Source organism: Motacilla alba, chromosome 3 (assembly GCF_015832195.1).
Source record: "Motacilla alba alba isolate MOTALB_02 chromosome 3, Motacilla_alba_V1.0_pri, whole genome shotgun sequence".
Lineage (NCBI taxonomy): Eukaryota > Metazoa > Chordata > Aves > Passeriformes > Motacillidae > Motacilla > Motacilla alba.
This window is the reverse complement of record NC_052018.1, coordinates 77,949,963-77,969,156: the sequence shown is the minus strand read 5'-3', so window position 1 is coordinate 77,969,156 and position 19,194 is coordinate 77,949,963. Positions and strand designations below refer to the sequence as shown.

Below are 19,194 nucleotides of genomic sequence, written 5' to 3'. Positions count from 1 at the left end.
AGTTCCTATATCGCAGAAATGTCCAATGTGCTTTCTTCCTTTTTTTTTAACTCTTGTGCCTTCCTGGTAAGATACAGTAAACACTAACAGGACACAAATGTTTTAAGGTACACAAGAGACCTCCGAAGGAACTGTAAGTAATGCATTTTCAGTTTTTTGTGTTTCTCCATACAAGTCGTTTTCTCAGGTAGTGGCAGCACAATTAGATAAGCTGCTAAAAATTTCCTAACTAAAGAAATCCCTTTCTGACTAAAGAAATCCCTAACAATCCCTTTCTTTTCATGTGCAGAGCAGGTTGCTAGGGGTTGTCCTAGTCATTTTTGCTTTACTTTTCCTAAGAGCAATCTCACTGTACTTTCAAGGAAGAGTTTTGTCAGCTGGGGTATGTGGCTCGAGTACATTTGAAGAACTTGTTGAGGTGAGGGCTGCCTTTCATTTTCAGCAGTTGAAAGTCTTATTTATTTAGTCAAGTGATAGGTTTTTATTTTCTGAACAGTACCAACCTTATTTGTCATTTAATTCTTTTGTGTTCTTTTTTCTTCTCATGGTTTTGAAAATAAAACATTGTAAATGTATCTGGCACTTCCTGTATTGTTATGCATACACTTCCCACTCATAGTATTTCCTTTCTTACTATCCTGTGAGGGTATTCTTAGTCCTGAGTACAGATCCCTGTGGTTGAAGGAAGTAGTCTATGGCAAATTATTTCAACACAAAGTATGGTTTTTTATTATGGGATTTTTATCTTCTTGTCCTCTCTAAAGGACATCAAAATAACACAACTTATTAACAAAATAATATTGTATTTCATTTTGAGGTATTTTTTGTTGCTCTGCTCTAGCATAATGGGGGATGATCCATTTTAATAAGTGGCATGGGAACTTGCATGAGGTTGCAGGAAGGTGAAAATTCTCCTATTCCAGAACTCTTAGAGATGGTTCTTCCTATCATATATTAAATTGGTTGATATATTTAACTACATAAGAGCTATTTGCACTCTAAGGCACTTGGAATATGCAGTAAATACAAAGGGTTACCTTTCATTTAACTTGGACTCAAGGAAGCTGTAACTTTTCAACGTGCTCTTTGTGTGTTTACTAAAACCCATCTTAGTATTTAAAGAACCAGCTATTCTTTGAAAAATACACTGGAGTGATGAAAGTTCTGTTTTGCATATGCACAGTGGCTCTGCTATCTTGGCCAAGCGAAATAATTAGATATTGAATGCAGAATGAGATGCTTAAATAGTCTCCTTTGTATCCCCTGAGGACATGATCTTGTAGGTGTGCTCACACATACAGGAAAAATAAAGCACAGCAATCATACATCCTTTCATTCCAGTAACAGTCTTGGTATCCTCTGCTGACAGAGCAGAAGACCCAAATCTTGGCCTTTTTCCATCTGCTGAAGTAATGGTTTAAAAATGCTCCACAACTTCATTATCTAATTTTGAATTTCTGCATCTATTTCTGCAGCATGTGCAATGAAATGGCAGGTTTCCATCTTATTTCCGATTCCTATCTTATTCTAAAATACTAGTGACTGTTTTATGGCCTGGAAGAGGTGATACTCACACTGAGGACCATTTCAAGGTGGCTGCTTGCCCACTCCTCTGCCAAAAATAGTGAAATCACTATTCCCTTCTCCATTGCAGGGATGATGAAAGCCAGTGTAACTTATATTTTAAAATCCCGAGCCTCGTTCTAAGGGTAGTGATATCTTTCCTTTCATCTCTGTGTAGTGCTGCACACTTAGAACTCTTAAGATGACATGATAAGCAAGCTTCCACCTCCTTACTTATTTTGAACATATTTTCACTTTTTTTAAGGGGTTTGTCTGTAGAATATTTACATCTTGTATTTTTCTCTGCAGAAAATATTTCTCTTATTTTTCTAAGTGGAAGATGAATTTGACGCTTCTAGCTTACCTGTATTATTAGATTTATTTCAGTACATCGATCTCAAATAGAAATCATTGGTCCTTTCTATCTTACTAAGTGCCATAGTGGGTTGTATAGCAATAAGTTTTTGTCATCCCTTGACCAGGCAAACAACTTGTTCTCATGCAGTCTCTGAGTGCCTGTCCTTATATGTGTCTTTCTGCACATTTTTCATATATTTTAAAAATCTTTTTTTCTTTTATTTATGCCTTTCTCTATATTGTTCTTTATTTGTTTGGTAATATAGAACATTCCTGGAGCATTGATGCTTCCTTACACTTGTTTTCTAGACTTCAATGCAAACATGATTCGGTTAGAGCTTTATGCTTTAATTGGGTTCCTCCATATTTTGTTGTTTTTAAGAGCTTGTAATGGGTAAATCCAGCTTTCTTTCAGAGGAGAGGTTATTAACAGTTGTGGTGGGGTTGGATCCCATGGCAGTTTTTGCTTACTCTTCAGTACTTTGCTCACAGCCTTTCTACACTGATGCCTGCTGGGCCATTCTTAAAATCAAACAACCAATGAATACACAGTTTTGTATTTTTATATTTCATTAATTATTCTTGCTTGATGATGTATTCCCAAGCCCCATCTAGGGTTGCTCTGTAGACTCCAAGAAGAATCTGTCCAAGAAGAATCTCTCCATTTCAGGTTTGTTTGGAGCTCTGTTTAATGGCACAGAGTGATCCCTAGTGGATTCCATTATGAGGGACTAGAGTGCAGCATTAACTAGTAATATCTCCAAAACTGGGGATCATACATGACTTTAATAGTCACTTATGCTTTAAAAACTCAATTTGGTTTTCACATCTTTTGTACTGCTTCGGTTTCTTTTTCCCATCCTTTCAAATGCAGGAAATTGTGTCTTGTTTATTGAACTGAACATATTGGCCTAATGAAATAATGCCTTGCACTTTTTCTGATGATGGATTTTTTTCTGGATTCATGGATACGTGTGTGAAAAGTGTTGTTTGACTTGACTTGTAAACAGAACTTTCCTGAAAGTACTCAATTCCTCCAAAATCAAATGTTCTTTAAAAAATAAGCAAGCCAGGAATGGTTAAGAGCACTGGTTTCGAGTGCTCATTACTGTGCTACGGATGACTGACCGACTTCCCTGAGCAGTGCATTTTGCCTGCCTAATTGAGCAGATTTCCTTTCCTCTTGCAGTTACGCTTTTTTTTCCCCAAGTTTCCTAGAACACACAGTAATAGCAATGCCAAGACAGACCAAGGTTGTTAGGCTGCCACTTTATCACCAATAGTGGACAATAACAGGGAGAATGCAGAGATGGGGCTGACATGCAGATGCTGCTTTGGTATTGCTAGTGCGTTGCCAAGGGTGGTGTCCCCTCATTTATTAGCCCATGATGGCCTGTTCTTACATCAATTTACCCAATTACTTTTGAACTTGTGATAATATTTACTACCCTGACATTTAGTGCTAAGCTTTTCCAAACCTTAAAAGTGATGTATTGTGTAGTGCATGTTCTTGTACGAATGGCATTATTTCTTCCAATGGTGTGCCCGTTCCTTTGAACGTATTGATCAGTCCAATTCTCCTCACTTTTTTTACCACTCATAATTTAAAAGCAATGTCTTTATGATGCCCTTCATTAGTCCCTGAGGCTGCAATGTCTTTGTTTCATTTTAGATAGTGCAGCAGCTCATTCTGTACCTTGTGTTGTTTAGTCACCCTTCTCTCTTTTCCAGGTCTGTCCCATCTCTTTGATAACAGGGTGAAATGCACATGGTGTTGAAGTGATACTAATAATTGAATGCAGCCTCAGTAATTAATTTATAATTTATTATCAGCTTTTCTAACATTTAACCTGATTTTCTTTGACTGCTAATGGGCTCACTGCTGATACCAGAATAACAAAATTTTCAAGTTGTGTCTGAACAATAATAATTGGGAGCATGACAATGTACCCATTAAATTCAGAGGCCCAGCCTTCTTGTGTTGTTTTTCTGCTCTGACATGGGCTTTGTGACTCATGGCGTGTAAGGGTGCTTAACCCCTTTCTCCTGCTTCATCATTCAAGGGATGAATCTCTCCTGATGTCATCTTTCCTAGTACTGAAAACAGTACTGTGAAAATGCTGGTCTTATTCCTATTTTAAAATAAGTGAAGAAAAAGTCAGGCTAATTAAATTACTACAAGATGACAATATTTGGAAAGCTTTTGTTTTATTTTTACCCAAAGGCTAATGTTTTCTTAGAGATCTGATTTTGAACTGCTCTGTGGGCAATCTTTTTCTACAAAGCAGAGCAGAGCGTTGTTAATTAGGCCTATTATAAAAGAGGCTTGCCCTGGGTTGATTCTGAAACAGAAAATCAAGAGGCAGCAGAGCATGACGTATTTGGAACCAACACTATTGCCTGCAGCAGGGACTGCATTCATAGATCATATGTTTGCAAAGATGCAGCAAATGGGCGCTGAAGAATGGCTCCAGTTTTAAAATATTTAGCAAAAGGGTCTGTGGCCCTGTTGGAAAGACAGAGTGCCTCGCTCATGCTTGGCAGTATATGTGGCCACAAGACTGTGTCTTCTGAGGTTTTAATTAAAAATAGAAAATTAGTGCTTCCTTTGTGTGATGGGTTTGCTGTTTGTTTGTTTTTTTGAACAGTGTTGTTCATAGCAGCTGAGAGTCTTTAATATGATAATGAGATCCTGAAGTCTTTAATCGGATCATGGCTGTGGGTGAATAACATACTGAGGCATCAAAAAAAAGTCATCACTAATTACTAAGCATGTTTTAGAAATGGTGTAAAATTGACAACTTTTGGATCTTATTTTTAATTTATTTGGAGGTTAAAAAGCGTTAAATGAAAAATGTAGTCCCAGATGAATGTGGTACTGTAGTCGTGGTCTTAACATTGGTCTTAAATTTTAGTAAGTAGCAGGGTAATAAGAATGTCTTATTTTACTTTGAGCTTCTTAAGCTGATGATCCCATGTCTGTTAAACTTTATTACTATGAAAGAAAAAACAGATCACTCAGAATACATAGGTATTTTCTTGGGGTTTTTGCAGGGGAGACTTGGATACACTGTAGTAAATTTTGAGCATTTGTGCATGATATGAATAAAAAAGTTTTATAATATAGTTACTCCACATAACTGCTGGTTATCTTTCACATTGCTTAAAACTGGGGCAGGATTAGATGGCTACTTCAGGATGAATATTTAACAAAAGACATTCATCTTCTCAGGAAGGTGAAACATCTTACGGAAATAGATCCAAAACAAAATAAGAAATGAGATTTGGAGGCATCTCTTGGGTCACTGGAAACTTTACCCCATGCAAGAAGGAGGCCTCCCTTATATTTCTGGGGTTTCTGTACAGGTTCTCTCCTGAACTCTCTTTTTTTCAGCTACTTCCTTTTAATTGATCATTCATTATCATCTCTCTCATATTTGCAGTGGTAGATCTCTTTGAGAAAAGAAATAAAAGGACTGTAGTTTTGGAAGAGTTTCCAGTTCTGCTGTGGCTGCCAGCACAGCCTTCTTTCCTTCAACAAAGCCAGAGCATCAGTCATGCGTCTTGGTCCAAAGTCAAACAAGATTGTACAGAAGAAAAATACTTCTGTGGGCCTCTAAAATGACTGCAGTTCACTAAGTCCTTAAATAATGAGGGCAGAAAATGAGAAGTTACATATAGGATATAGATTGAGAGCATATATAGACAGCTTTTCTCAAAGAACAGAAGCAAGGAGTGTCTGCATATGACACTGTCATAGCTGTAAAACTGGTAAAGGTGTTGATTATTTATTTTTCCTCAAGTGGCTGTTTGGGGTTTTTTTACATCAAGTTTGTAGACTCATTTGGGGTAGGAATTCCTAATACAGTCACAGTGAGAATCACAGTGGGGAAGGCCTTGACATTAGATGCAAGTAAATCAGAACTTTTCATAATTTTCTTACAAATTATTCTTCTGTATTTGTCTCTTTAATTTGCTATATAGTGTGAAGATTTTTTTTATATAATGGATACGCTATATTAATAGTTTGCTTCATTGCATTCAATAGATGTGCATATTCTTTATGATGTTTTAAATATACTTTGCAATGGAAATAATCTTATTCATAGCCAGTTAAGTTGAACTGAGGATGTTAAATCAATTGCAAAAAAAATTTATTGCTGTTCAGTACTGTCTATTTAATGGGCCATTAGGCCTGGCTATTCTTTGTTTGAATATTGTATAATATTAAAAGAAAGCAAAGGAGTATTAGACTCAGTTGGGTCATTATCTTGCTACAGATATATATGAAATTTAAGGTGATACCTTGATCCTGTGAAACTACCTGCCCTCATGCTTTTGTCATTATATTAAGGTTGGAATTGGATATGGCTAGTCTTAGGTATTTGTAAGAAATAGATCCATATTAGTGATGAACAAATAGATTTGTGGAAAGCAATTGTAATGTTCTGAAATCACACATGATCTTTAAATGTTAATCAATTGCTCCCCAGGAATAAGTAGGCATAGGTTAAAAATTCTCAAAAATTCCTTAATATCCCATGACATTTAGGCATGTGAAAGACTGCGGTTTTCAAAAGACGATGCTCAGCAATTTGTGGAACTCAAGACTTCTTAACACAACTTCAGTCATACTCCTTTTCCTTCCACCCAAATCAGACTGATTGTTACTAGCATAGAAGGGAGATTTAGTTTATTGAAATCTCTATTTTTTTACCTATTTAGCCTTCATTCAGCATCTTTCTAAGTTGCAAATATTGTGGCACGAGACTAGCTGAATTCCCCTAAACCATGAGATGTTTTCTAGATGTTTGTCATCCCTACCTATCTTAGCAAACGGCAGTGACCTTGCTGAGGTTTCTACTTCTCACAAGTGCAACAGAATAAATTTAGAGGTAATTTTTTGATGGGAATTGTGAGTAAATAAGTATGCTGCCTGTTGCCCCCGAACTTCCTTGCTAATTATCAGGGATAGTAAGACATTGACCTATTTTTTGGATATGTCCACTCATAATTGCTTAATTATTAAAGCAAAAGTTAATAGTATAAAAATGCTAAAAATGTTAACAGTTACGTGTGGCACCACTGGTATTCCAGCCTTTAAGAGCACTGCTGTCATCATCTGGCCACAGGCCCATGGTGCTGTTGCCCTGCTTGTTCTCTGTCACCTCCTGCCCTGCTCTGTCACCCTGGGCTGCCACGGCTGCCCCCAGGCCCCAGTGAGGAGCCCTGGTGGTGTCCTGCAGCCTGCTCCTGCTTCCAGGTTCAACTGCAGTTTTTAGCCTGTGCTCTGCTTCGTGCTCTGCTGGCTGAGCTGGTTAACTGCTGGTATAGCCAGCAGGTGAGACCTTGATGTGTGTTTACTCAGTGCAGCTTGAGAGTCCCATGGCAGGCTGGGGGGGAAGCAGCTTGGCTCAGGTGCTGCAGAAGCCAGTTCCCAGCTCTGGTTTTAGAGCCTTCTCTGAAACAACAGCCTTGTCACCAGGCAGGCCTATCCTGACAGCCCTGGTTAAGCAGGATAAAACCTGGGTGCAAATCCCTGCCTTGAGTCTAGAAATGAAATCATTTAATCTTTTCTTTTCGTGTAAGTATGTGTCACATAGTAATCATTTGAAGAAGTGCTCAGGAAACCCAGCAGAAGTTCACGTGGGCTCTCTGGGGCAGCAGTTCTGTTTGAGAGTCAACAAGGGGGAGCTTCTGTGGTGCTGGGAGCTGAACATTTCTCAGCACTTCACTGACCTACAGAATCAGGGAGCACCAACGGCACAAAAATGAACAGATGTGACAGACAGCACAGCTGGTGGGAGCCTGACAGCCAGGACACTCTGAGTGTATTCAGTGCAGGAGACTGAGAGCCCTAAATGGAGCTCTATGTAAAAGGTATCTGTCATTATCTAGTAACTGTTTTGTCCTTGGGATAACAGAGACTCCTGGATAAATACCCATCTGTCATTTTTACAAAGCCAAGAATGTTCATCTCTCATTTTCATTCTTAGGAATGCTGTGTATTTGCAGTTTGGTGTGCTTACATGCATGCCCATATAAATCAAACACTGTGGGAGCCTTCTTACACAACTGAAGTACCCATATAAAGAGATTCTGACATATTGAATGTGTCTTAATGGTATTCAAATTATAGGTCTGGTGTTATATTGTTATATATTGTTTCTGTTTCATGGTGTGTTGGATTATTTTTCCTGTAAGAAAAGTTAACATATTTAATTCAGGTGAAATGTCATGATACACCTTCATTGCTCAGTTGAGTCAGACAAAAAAAGCTGGATGTGTTCCCTAGGGAGACCATACTTTGAAGAATACAGTGGTTTACTTTTAACATGTGTTCTTCACTGAAGTTTATATTTGCTTGAAATCCAAATTCTTGGCATCTTAGTTGGCCAGATACCTCTAGGTGAGGACTGTAGTCCAAAAGTTCCATTGCTTTTATTTGATGGAGATAGCCTTTTTTAATTTGCAGGTTTGTATTTTATATTTTAATTCATGTTTGTAGTATTTCAATTCAGTTCCCTTGAAGGACTTTGTTACAAGATCAATTTTTTTAACTATAAACCTGTGTAGTGTATATTAATATTTCTGAAATACATAATGATATCTGAAGGAAAAATCTAATTCAGAAATCCCAACTACATGTGCTGCAAACACTAAAAGCAGCGAGGACAGTGATGGAGTGTGAGTGGCACAGCCTGAAGTTCTACTTGGAATGCTGCTGGATGTGTTAAGCCTCTCTCAGTCCAGAACATTGCTGTTGGGGCATCTGTAGCTGCAGCTGGTCACACCAGAAAGAGGTGGACAGGTTAGCAAAGAGTAGTTCTGGGTCAGGGGTGTAATTTATAAAACAGTATCCTGTTGTCCTAGTGGCTTAAACATAATATCTTAAAAATAACATAGAGCTCAAAAAACTGCTCAAGTCTTCTTCACCTCTTTCAGAAAGCAGAGTGAATCTGCACTAAGCATACACTGTAATCAGTTTGGCATTCTTTCAACTGAAAGCAGGCACAAGGAGCAGGTGAACTGCCAGATAAAGATAATAAACAGTAATTTGACAATTCTGGGTTCTTTCCGGCAAATTTTTCTGATATTTATCTAGGTATCCAGTCTTGATGAACATTTTGGGGATTTAGATTGGGGATGGAAGGGAGTGGAGGCATTTTGGGCAGAAAAATGCGCTTGCATGAGTCACAATTCTTAGTAAATATAATAAAGGAGAAAAAAAGCATAACACACATAATGGTACCAAAAATTGAGTTTCACAGAGTCTGGCATTAGGGTAAAAGAAATTAGTAGTTGTTCCCTAAAAGGTTGTTTAAATTGAAGCCAAGTGAATGCATTTCATTTGTTTCACATGGGAACTATTGCAAAGCAGTGCAAGTGAGTTGGATCTGCTAAAACCAGAAATCTCTCCCATCTCTCTGGAAAACATTCCCACTTGAAAGTTATGTCAGTTCAGTTCCCTTCATGATGGTAATTTTGAACTTAACTATCCATTTAGCAAAGGAGAGGGCCAGCCAGCATTGAAGGATTTAGAATTATGTATTCCAGTCTCATGAAAATTTCATGGTTAAGATAAATAAATAAAAGGTTTCCAGAGTGAAATGCTGTGGTTATCTAAGAGGTCATATCTCTCCCTCACTCACCATCCTCATAATAAACAGCTATTGATTAAATTGAGGAGCCACTTGGTCTTTAGCACTACATGTGGGAGGTGGTTTCTGGCCAGGGCTATGGTAGGATATATTGGATATATTTGATGCTTGCCATTTTTTCAATGCCCTCCTTTTTTTCCTTTTCTTTTTTGCTTTTTTTTTGCCTTCTTTTTTTTTTTTTTTTTTTTTTTTTTTTTTTTTTTTTTTTGGTGTGTGTGTGGTTTTGTTGTTTTGTTGTTTTTTTTTTTTTATGCACACATCATCATATCTATATATGTTTATTTTTACATATTGTGGGGGTTTTTTTGTGGGCAACCATTCTTCACTAGCGACTGACCATAAAAACTTGAGGCATATATATATATATATAAATATATATGTAAATGTAAGAATCAGCAGGTAATTGAAACTGGTTTTCTTAATGCCTGTGTTTAAATTCAGTTTGCTTTAGATATATAGAGCATTTTGACATGGGTTATTTTTAGAGCCATGACACCAGGCCTGGCAGATTAATATTTTTGTTTTGGAAAATTTTCTTCCTATTCAATAGCACTTCACCCAGTTAAGAGTTTGTGCCATTGTAATAGATTCAAAAGACAAATAGCAAGCTATTGATCAAAGAACTCCTGGTAGAGATAAATCCAGCCTTAAACCTGCATAAACTGGCTTGTTGAATTTAGCTTGGCTATTTATACTGTCCCATCCTGCTGTATTTAGAGCTAAGGGTTTGGTGACAGGAGTTGAAAGTCTGTGATCTGCTTTAGCTTGGAGGATGAGATGTGCTAAATGAAACATTAAAGAGTTCTTCTGTGCTTTGTTCTATCCTAATGCAAGTTGTCAGGGGCTTTTTGTTGTCTGGCGTTTTTTGCTGGAAAAAGAATAAATTTATTTTATCATAAACTCAGTCATTTGTGAATACTTTAAACTAGAGCAAATATTTTCTGCAGTTAGGTTAAAAATAGCATGTCCTAGGGGCAGAGGAAGCAGCTGTGTTAAAGTATCTGCCTATTGCTACATTTTCAGGATTTCTATTAATGATACAAAGTCAGTTGAAATAACATCCATTACATATTTGTCCAAACAACTGGAGAAGAAAAATAAACAATGTGGTTCTAGGGAATCCATTAGAATTGTGTATCTCTGCCTGTCTTTCCTAATCAGAGGAGCTGATATCTATATTCTACCCAGTTACTTCTGTAACACATATACATCACAATGAGAAGCAATAAGACAGTGAGGTTTGCCTGTCTAATATGTATTCTTACTCATCTTTACTATTTTGTGGTTTACATATAAGCAGATAAAATTTGCATGCTCTGCAGGATACATAATGATTTTCCAAACACTCCTTTCTTCATGAAAAGAAGCAAAACTGGGCTTCTACTGAGTAGATAACTTCATTCATTTAACAACTATCAACATTTTTGTAATAATGCAGAGAAATTTTCCCAAAGGAGAAGATGACTGTAAATAAAGTGGGTGATGTGTAAGTCTTTATACATGCTTATGCTGTTAGATTCAGCAAATGCTACTCTGCTATGGAAGAATTTTTCTTCCACAGATTTTTGTTTACTGTTACTGTCAGCATATAATTTGAGCCAGGACTGTATATTAAGGTACTGGAAATGTATATAGCATGTGGTAATCCTATTCCATACCTTGTTAGCATTTTTGTCCTCTTGTGTCTTTTCTTAACCTTGTGTTTTCCAGGTATCTTGTAAATTTCTTTCTGCACAGGTCCATTACAACACTAATTAAAAATGTTACAACACTAATTAAAAATGATGATTACAAAATACTGTATTTTATCATTACATTTCGTTAGTATTTTAATAATTACTAAAATCTAGCTTTTCTATTTAAAACATCCATACTAGGAGTGAGAGGGTCTCCAGTGTTAGTAATTTTGGTAAACTACTTGTCTGTTGTAGTTTTGGACATGGCTCGCCACGTTCCCCTGTACCGAGCTCTGCTGGAATTGCTCCGGGCTATTGCCTCTTGCACATCCATGGTGCCGTTACTTCTTCCTCTGTCAGGAGAAAGCAGCGAAGAGGAGGAAGAGCAGTTGGAGTCCCAAGCTTCTGTTGGGACCTTGTTGGCTAAAATGAAGACCTGTGTAGATACCTACACCAACAGACTGAGGTAAGCGCTTCTATCAGCCCTGTCCTTCATTTAAACTGTATTGTGTGGTTGTGCTTTAGTAGTTGTACTCCCCACTTTAGTGCTCTCACTGAGACACTCCAAACCACGCTGCCCCTTGCTGGCTCCTACCTTCTCCTCCCCCTATGGTGGGCTGGAGAGGGGAATTGGAGGCACAAAAGGTAAAAATCATGGGTTGAGGTAAGAACAATTTACTGGAAGCAGCAATGAGATAAGAAAACAAACAGCAACAATATTATTAACAAAGGTGTACAAAAAAGAGGGTGATTCACATGCAGAAATGCTCATCATGGAGCTCAACCCAACTGCAGCTGCCACCCTGACCTCTCCCTCCAGCTGGGAACAGCATTATCCAGCTGCTCCCTCCCGTGTGGAACTGGCACCACCCAACTGCTCCCTCCACCACACTTACTTGACCAGAAGGAACCCCTTCTTCCCAGAGGAGAGTCCCTTTCCCCTGCCCCAGCAATGGTCTGAGGTGGGGTACAGTAACCTCTGGGTCCTGGCTGTGCCCTCTCCTGGATACTGCAAAACTTAACCCTGTTCTGGCTGGAACAGGACATGTGCTTTTACTTATTGTGAATATAGAAGTGAAAGGAGATTGAATTCTGTATTTCTCTGAATGGATGTTGCCATCCAGAGTGAGAATATACCATCTGTTTGATCTAGATTTGTATGTATGTGTCTGGTTTTCTGTGCTATTCACAGGGATTTGTTTTGGTATAATAGACATAAGCTGGTAGATTTGCATACTCTAGTCATTTCATCAGTAATTATCAATGTTGAAATACAAATTTGCATTTCTTTATTTTAATAATTTTCTGCTTCCAGTAATTAGTTGGTTTCTTGGTTTCTGTTTACTTGCTTCCAGTTTAAAGACAGCTTCTTAAAACATAATAACCTGGTTTTCTCTGCAAAATTTAATACTGTCCCTAAGCATATGCTGAAAAATCATGGGAAGAAGGTAAATAAAATGTCAGGAGGTGACAAAGGTGTGTGGAGAATGTTCTTTCTCTCACTGTGAACTCGGAATATTTACCAACATTACCTGAGAGACTTTTTGAGAAGGAATCTCATTATTGGGAACTCTTTCTAATAGCTCCTGATGAACTGGACTTTACCCATCAATTTTTCCAATCCTTCTTGACTGAGGTTGGAAGTCTTGCTTATCAAGCATGTAAGGTATCTGTAGTGGGATTTTTTTTTTTTTTTTTTGCTAGTGTAGTGCAAAAGAAACAGAACTGGGAAGGACAAAAACCAGTTCTTTATATTGGATACCCACCTAAAAAAGTCAGCTTGTGCTTGCTGGCAATATTATCTATGTATCTCATAGTATATGTAATCTTCTTAAAATAGGAAAGATGCTTGGCTTTTGTGTAATCCATTTCTAATACCTGTGTATGTAATTCTCTACCAGAATTGCTGACTGGTTTGGTTTTTTTTTTGCTAATCTGGTCATCCATTAGCCTCGGATTGAATGGCCATGGAAACCTGTATCTTCTCATGTCACTTCCCCAGGCTGAAGCCTAAAAAGTTCCTCTGTGAGAGTGGCGTGTGCCTACTGTTCAGAAGTTCTTTTCTATTTCGTAAAGTAAATACAGTAGAGTAGTTCTTCAGTGCCCGCTTAGGATCTGGAAGCAAAGAAGAATTCTAGAGTCACAATTATTTTAATATTATGTGGGTTTGATAAGAATTCTGTGTTTGGTTCTTTGTGTTATCTGTACAGTTTTCTTATATTACTTTGTTATACCAGCCAGAAGGAAAGCCTGTCTTTTACTGGGTGGTTTAAGCAGAGTGCTGTTTGTCTCTAAAGCAGTGTATAGACAAGGATGAAAACATCAACAGCCTGAACAGCCTGGAGTCACTGGGGTGGAAGGCTTGAATTCTCAGCATTTTAGTTGAAGGTGTGCCAGAAATATAAGCAAGTATTGGCATGAATTTCTTAAATGGGACAATCTGCTGTTCCTTTCAGGTCAAATTGGCAGAACAACAACCCAAAATTATGGGTTCTAGTTTCAAAGGCAAAACATCACATCCTCTGAGCAGCAGACTTGCATATCTGCCAAATGTTATCTCCATGTTGGACTGGGAGTGTCCACTTTGATCCAGAATTGAAGGGGGACAGTTTGGTTTTGGACTTCAGTTAGCTTTGAATTTCCTTTACTTTCAAAGGCAACAGTATTCAGTTAGAAAATTGGGAAATTTCTGGATAATGGAGAAGACATTTAGGTATGAGATGATTTCTCATGGCTGTTTGAATGCTAGGAAGCCAAAGCCATCTGACTGGAGAGCAGTCAGGCTGCTGTAATGAGTTGCCATGAGGGCTGGGTTTGACACACGAGCTTGCTGTGCTGGCTGAGCCCTTTGCTGCAGGGCTGATGTGTGGCAAAGCAGGCTCATTGGAACCAAAATCTGCTGGGTGAGCTTCATGGCAAATGGTTATTCTGGCAACATGAGATGGTGGCTCATTTGTGTGATGTGTTGTCTAGCAAGCTTACTCCTAAAATTCCTAACTGTGCTTCATGGAGATGCTGGAATACAGCCAGGTGGGCTTGAGGTATTTTCTCTGCTATGGCATTTTATTGTCTTCACTGCTATTTTGGAGAACTTTTATGTGGAAGAGTGCATATTTCAAACAAAAAAATGTTTTCTTTAGAACTGGGCCCCGAGAATCAAGGCCTAAGTTGTTTTAATTTATTTTTCTTTAAAAAACAATTGTCAGTTCCTTCGGCTGCATGCTGAAACTCACATTTTGAGTTGATGGTTGTCTGCAGGGGACAGTCCTGCAGCCTCTGGTTTGGAATGCTTCCACTGAATGTCTGTAAACAGTGCTTCAAGTACTTCAAGCCCCAAGGTGGAGTAGGTGGAGCCATCTGGGAGGAGGGTACCAGCTTTCACCAGGGGTCATTTGCAAAGTCCCTTGCCTGTTTTGCCTGATTTCAGGAGATTTGTTTAAGCAAGTGTGAATTACTGGAAGGAATAAATGTGGAGTCCATGAGGGCTGTGGTTGCAAACTCAGGGAAGTTTTATCCCAAGACAGTGAGCCCCAGACTAAGACTAAGCAAGCCTGTGCTGTAAGCACTGTCCCTGTGGGGCACAGGGGCTGAATGGGTCATTGGCTGTGCTCTGGGAATGCTTTGATAAGGCTATCATTCCATAGCACCACATCTACCTCCAAGTACCAGGCACGGGTGAGTAAGTATTAGTATTGACTTTGGAAATTTAAGTTGCCTTGGGAGTGTATAATTGATTATTCATTTAGCACAGCATAAAGAGAAGGCTGTCATCTCTAGCACAAGCTAAATTAATGGCTTGAATTATTAGCATGTACACTGCTGTCTCTTGTAGCAAATATATTAGTGAATGTCATCCCTTTAAATATGGGTTGACATTTTCTCTGCTTTTTCTTCAGTGGCTGAAAAACTGGATGGGGAAGTTTCTGTGTCTGAATTTAATATTTGGCTCCTCCTCCACTCTGCAAGTTATAACATTTAGATAAAGGTTTTGCCTGCGTTAAAGCTCAGGAGTTTGTTAAACTGCTAGTTATCTGCGGACACAAATTTCTGTGCAGGCCGATAGAATGCAAGGAAGGAGCTGAAGCATCTTACTGGCTTTATGATTTCACTTTTGCTATTTTGTCTCCTCCTTCATAGAGTATTGAGAGAGCTGTAAAGTTCCCAGCAACTGCTCCTCTCAAGCTGGGGCCCTACTGGGCCTCTGGATCACTCATGTATCACCCAGCTTGTAAAGAGAATGAATCCAGGCAGGACTGCAGCACTGGAGATGGCAGCAAGAAGGGGGAATGGCATTTTCTCACTGATAGTAGGCTTTGCCCACATCTCTTTGCCATACATGCTCACAAAAGGCAGAATAGTCATCAGGTTACTTTTCTCATGTGCACAAAGCAATACCATGTGTTTCAGGTCACACAGAGAAATAATTGATGGATTATCATCTTCAGTAGAGCTGTAATTTTGACACTGGAGGACTCCAAGATTGAATCTGACCAAGGAGTTCTTTTGTGGGGTCCACAGAGCAGCACAAGGCTGCAGCAGGCTCATGGAGGCCTTCTGACCTTCCTGAGGGACTGGGACCCTCGCAGTGACTCTGACCTTTGTTTACTTTGTCTGCTCTAAGATTGCCCAGTGCTTTGGTGATATGTGAAACCCTTTGAACTTTTTCATGGGCTTTGAATTACATTTTTGTCTCAGCCCTTTTATATGCATACAGTTTAGGGAACTAAATAGGCTTTTAGATTTTTCAGACCAGGAAGTTTTGTTACATGAGGGAGATGAGTAGAGAGACCATGTTCACACCTTCATCTGTTCCAGAGCTGTTTTGTGCAAGATTTTTATCTTATAGTGCACCTATTATTTTTTAATTGCATTATTTAGTAGCCATTTAATAGCCAAAAACATAAACATGTTTTAAGGATATGTTTTCAGAAAGGGCTGCTGTGGTCTTCTAATGTCAAAGAAATAGAAAATTAAGTATAATAGTTCATATCTGCAGCGGTGTTCAATTCTATCTCAGATCACAAAACTCTGTGAGCTTTAAAAATTATCATCAGTGTGAGAGTACATATGGCTGGGGAACCATGGACGGATTTTCCCATCTAGAGTCTAGGGAATTACTTGATTTTCCATATGCTGATTGTAATTAAACTGAGAAACGGTAAAGTGCTGTTAAATTTTTCCAACATTTATGAATAATGCTAAAGTAGAGAATAAAATAATGAGGCAGATGTTTACAGGAGAGCTGGAGAAGGACTTTTTCCGAAAACCACGTAGTGACAGGACAAGGGGGAATGGCTTCAAATGAAACATTAGGTTTTGATGAGATGTTAGGAAAAAACTTTTTGCTCTCAGAGTGGTGTGGCACTGGAACAGGTTGCCCAGAGAAGCTGTGGATGCCCCATGCTTGGAGGTGTTCAAGGCCAGGCTGGATGGGGCTCTGAGCAACCTGATCCAATTTAAGGTGACCCTCCTGTGGCAGGGGGTTGGAATGAGATGATCTTTAAGGTCCTTCCCAACCCAAACCATTCTGTGATCCTGTGATCTCACAAACTGTGTAGGATGGATCACTCTAAGTTGGTGTTCTTTTCAGTCAAATAAAGGTAGGAAGACAAAGTGGGGTAAGAAAAAACTGGATGTCATCATTCATAGGAGTCTTGCATGCTATGGCAATATCAGTTGGTTTGTTCCCCAAAAGTGGGGAAAAAGCCTTACCTTTAGCCTAACTAACCATTAGAATATATGAGGAACACTTGTGTGAGGAAGCTAAATGTTGACAAGGCAGTGTATCTAATTTTGGGAATTTGTGTACCAGCTATCTTATCCCCCCCTAAGAAACTGGCTGAAATCCATGATGAGGCAGAGTCAAGGTCAAAAAATGAGACTTGGATGGGGCAGAGGTGTGAGTTAGATTTATTCCTGCATTTTGCTTCCTAAACTGCTCTTCCACAGGTGTGGCCTGACTCAGAAGTTAGGCAGCTGGATAATGTAGACCTTCACACAAGCCCCAGATAACTACAGCTGTCAGGGTGGAACTGTTCTGCAAACACAAGATTTCAAAAGTCTCTTTTGAGGAGAGGCAGGGCAGGGGTTTTCTGTTGTGCTCGTGGTTGCAGTGGGCAGAATCTCCTTTCCCTGGTGGCACAGGAGATGTTAGGAGAATACATTCTCTTTTGACAGTTCAAAAGGGCTGAAGTGTCACTGTTGTGGACAGCAGGGAGAACAAGAGGAAATAATATTATTGGTACTGAAAGTTTGCATTTGAGTAGATGTCTCCTTTCCCTGCTGCTTCAACTGATATGTATTCCTTATCTGCTGAGGTAGTTGCTGTCAGTAACTCACTGTGTCTGTGCAGTTTTTAAGCATGTGGTGAAGCATTTTGCTTAAAGAGGCCAACACCTTGATTTTTTTTGACTCTTAAGACCAAATAGAAAGAGGAAAACCAAACACGTGGTCCAAATTGTCAAAGCAAGTGGATGACAGAAGAGCCACAAGAGCACTGTTTTGAAAATGGATTTGTAAGAATTAATTATACTTTTGGTACCTTCACTGAGCACATTTTTATTGCTTTTCACACATCTTTCTCTTGCATAATGCCCACTGACATTTTACTTCTGCCAGAATTTCTCCAAGGGTTTTGTAGCAAATAGCTTAAGGCTTCTGCATCAATAGCAGGCAGATCTAAATCTGTATACCTTTCTAGGGACTGGTAGCTGCTAGCATGTGCATGATCTTAAAACAGGTTATCACTGAGGTTTAGTGGGTTTGAATATGTATTTCTGAAGGTGCTTAGTATGTTATTTAAAAAATATTGGCCTAGCTTTCCACAAGGAAAATGCAATAATAAGGATTGAAAAATATGAATGAGAGATGGAGCTGCTGCTTATTTGTCATACAATGTTCTTCAAATGCAACCTGGGGCTGGCTGTGATGCCTCTGATTCCTCCTAACTTTGAGTATCTGAAAGCTCAGAATAGCTTGAAGTCTGCCATGGGCTAACATCCTTTTGGATTAAATCTGGAACAGGGAAAATGGACCGTGCTACAGTAATGTATTTTGTTATTAATGCTCTCTAGGGATATTCTCATTTGATTAGGTACAGTTCAGAGACCATATTCAGTACTTCTGTAATCACCTCTACTGAATAGTTTAGAGAGTCATTCATTATGCACAATTTCAGTCTAGATTAAAACACAGAAAGGTTTTAGTTGGTAAAATATGTTTTCTAAATCAAAACATTAAATTGCTGGTTTTACTCATGTGGATAGTTTCTTGGTTTGCTAGCGAGAAAGAGAAAACCACTTCATCTTGGCTGTTGAATTTGTTTGGGACTCAAAACAAACAAGTGCTGTTGAAACAAAAATGAGTAGATATTGTTGTAAACTAATTTGGGTGCTGTTAGCATTAAAATATCCCAAGTTTTGCTGGATGACAGTGTAAATTTATGTTAGCTCTCAAAACATAGAAGCTTTTAAATGCACACATTTAGGTTACATTAATATCAAATACCCTTATCCTCATTTCAGCAGTTGACTATCTATGCTGGTAAGGACTGGATTGTCACAATCTAAAGATTTAAATGTATGATTACTATGCAACTAGCTTCTGTCAAACAACAATGTTATCCAAATGCATTTGAAAATGCGCTGCGTTTTCAAATAATTAGAAAAATTTGAGGTGTTGAAATTGGCATTTTGATTTGCAGTACTTTGATTATAAACATCCAGTGTAACCTAGATGCTTTTTATATTTTAAGGCTCTTAAAATTATGTTACATTAAACTCTTTATTGAAATAAAAGCTCTACATTTCTGTAGCCCAGAAGAGAACCGCAGAGACAAAATTTGTGTTTGACCCACGGTCCTGTGGTGCCTAGGTTGATGTTCATCTACATGCTGTGAATTTTTACTGGAGGTTTCCTAGAGTTTTATCATTAGTGTA

General features: G+C 38.6%; 1 protein-coding gene across 5 annotated transcripts in view; it reads left to right on the top strand.

Moving 5' to 3' along the window:
• Positions 1 to 19,194, top strand: part of BIRC6 (baculoviral IAP repeat containing 6) — a 176,180-nt gene that overhangs the window by 142,746 nt on the left and 14,240 nt on the right. For all 5 annotated transcript variants that reach the window (XM_038133271.1, XM_038133269.1, XM_038133270.1 and 2 more), the window contains one exon: positions 11,513 to 11,723. In XM_038133271.1, coding sequence (XP_037989199.1) covers positions 11,513 to 11,723 — 211 coding nt within the window. The remainder of the gene's footprint in view (positions 1 to 11,512; positions 11,724 to 19,194) is intronic.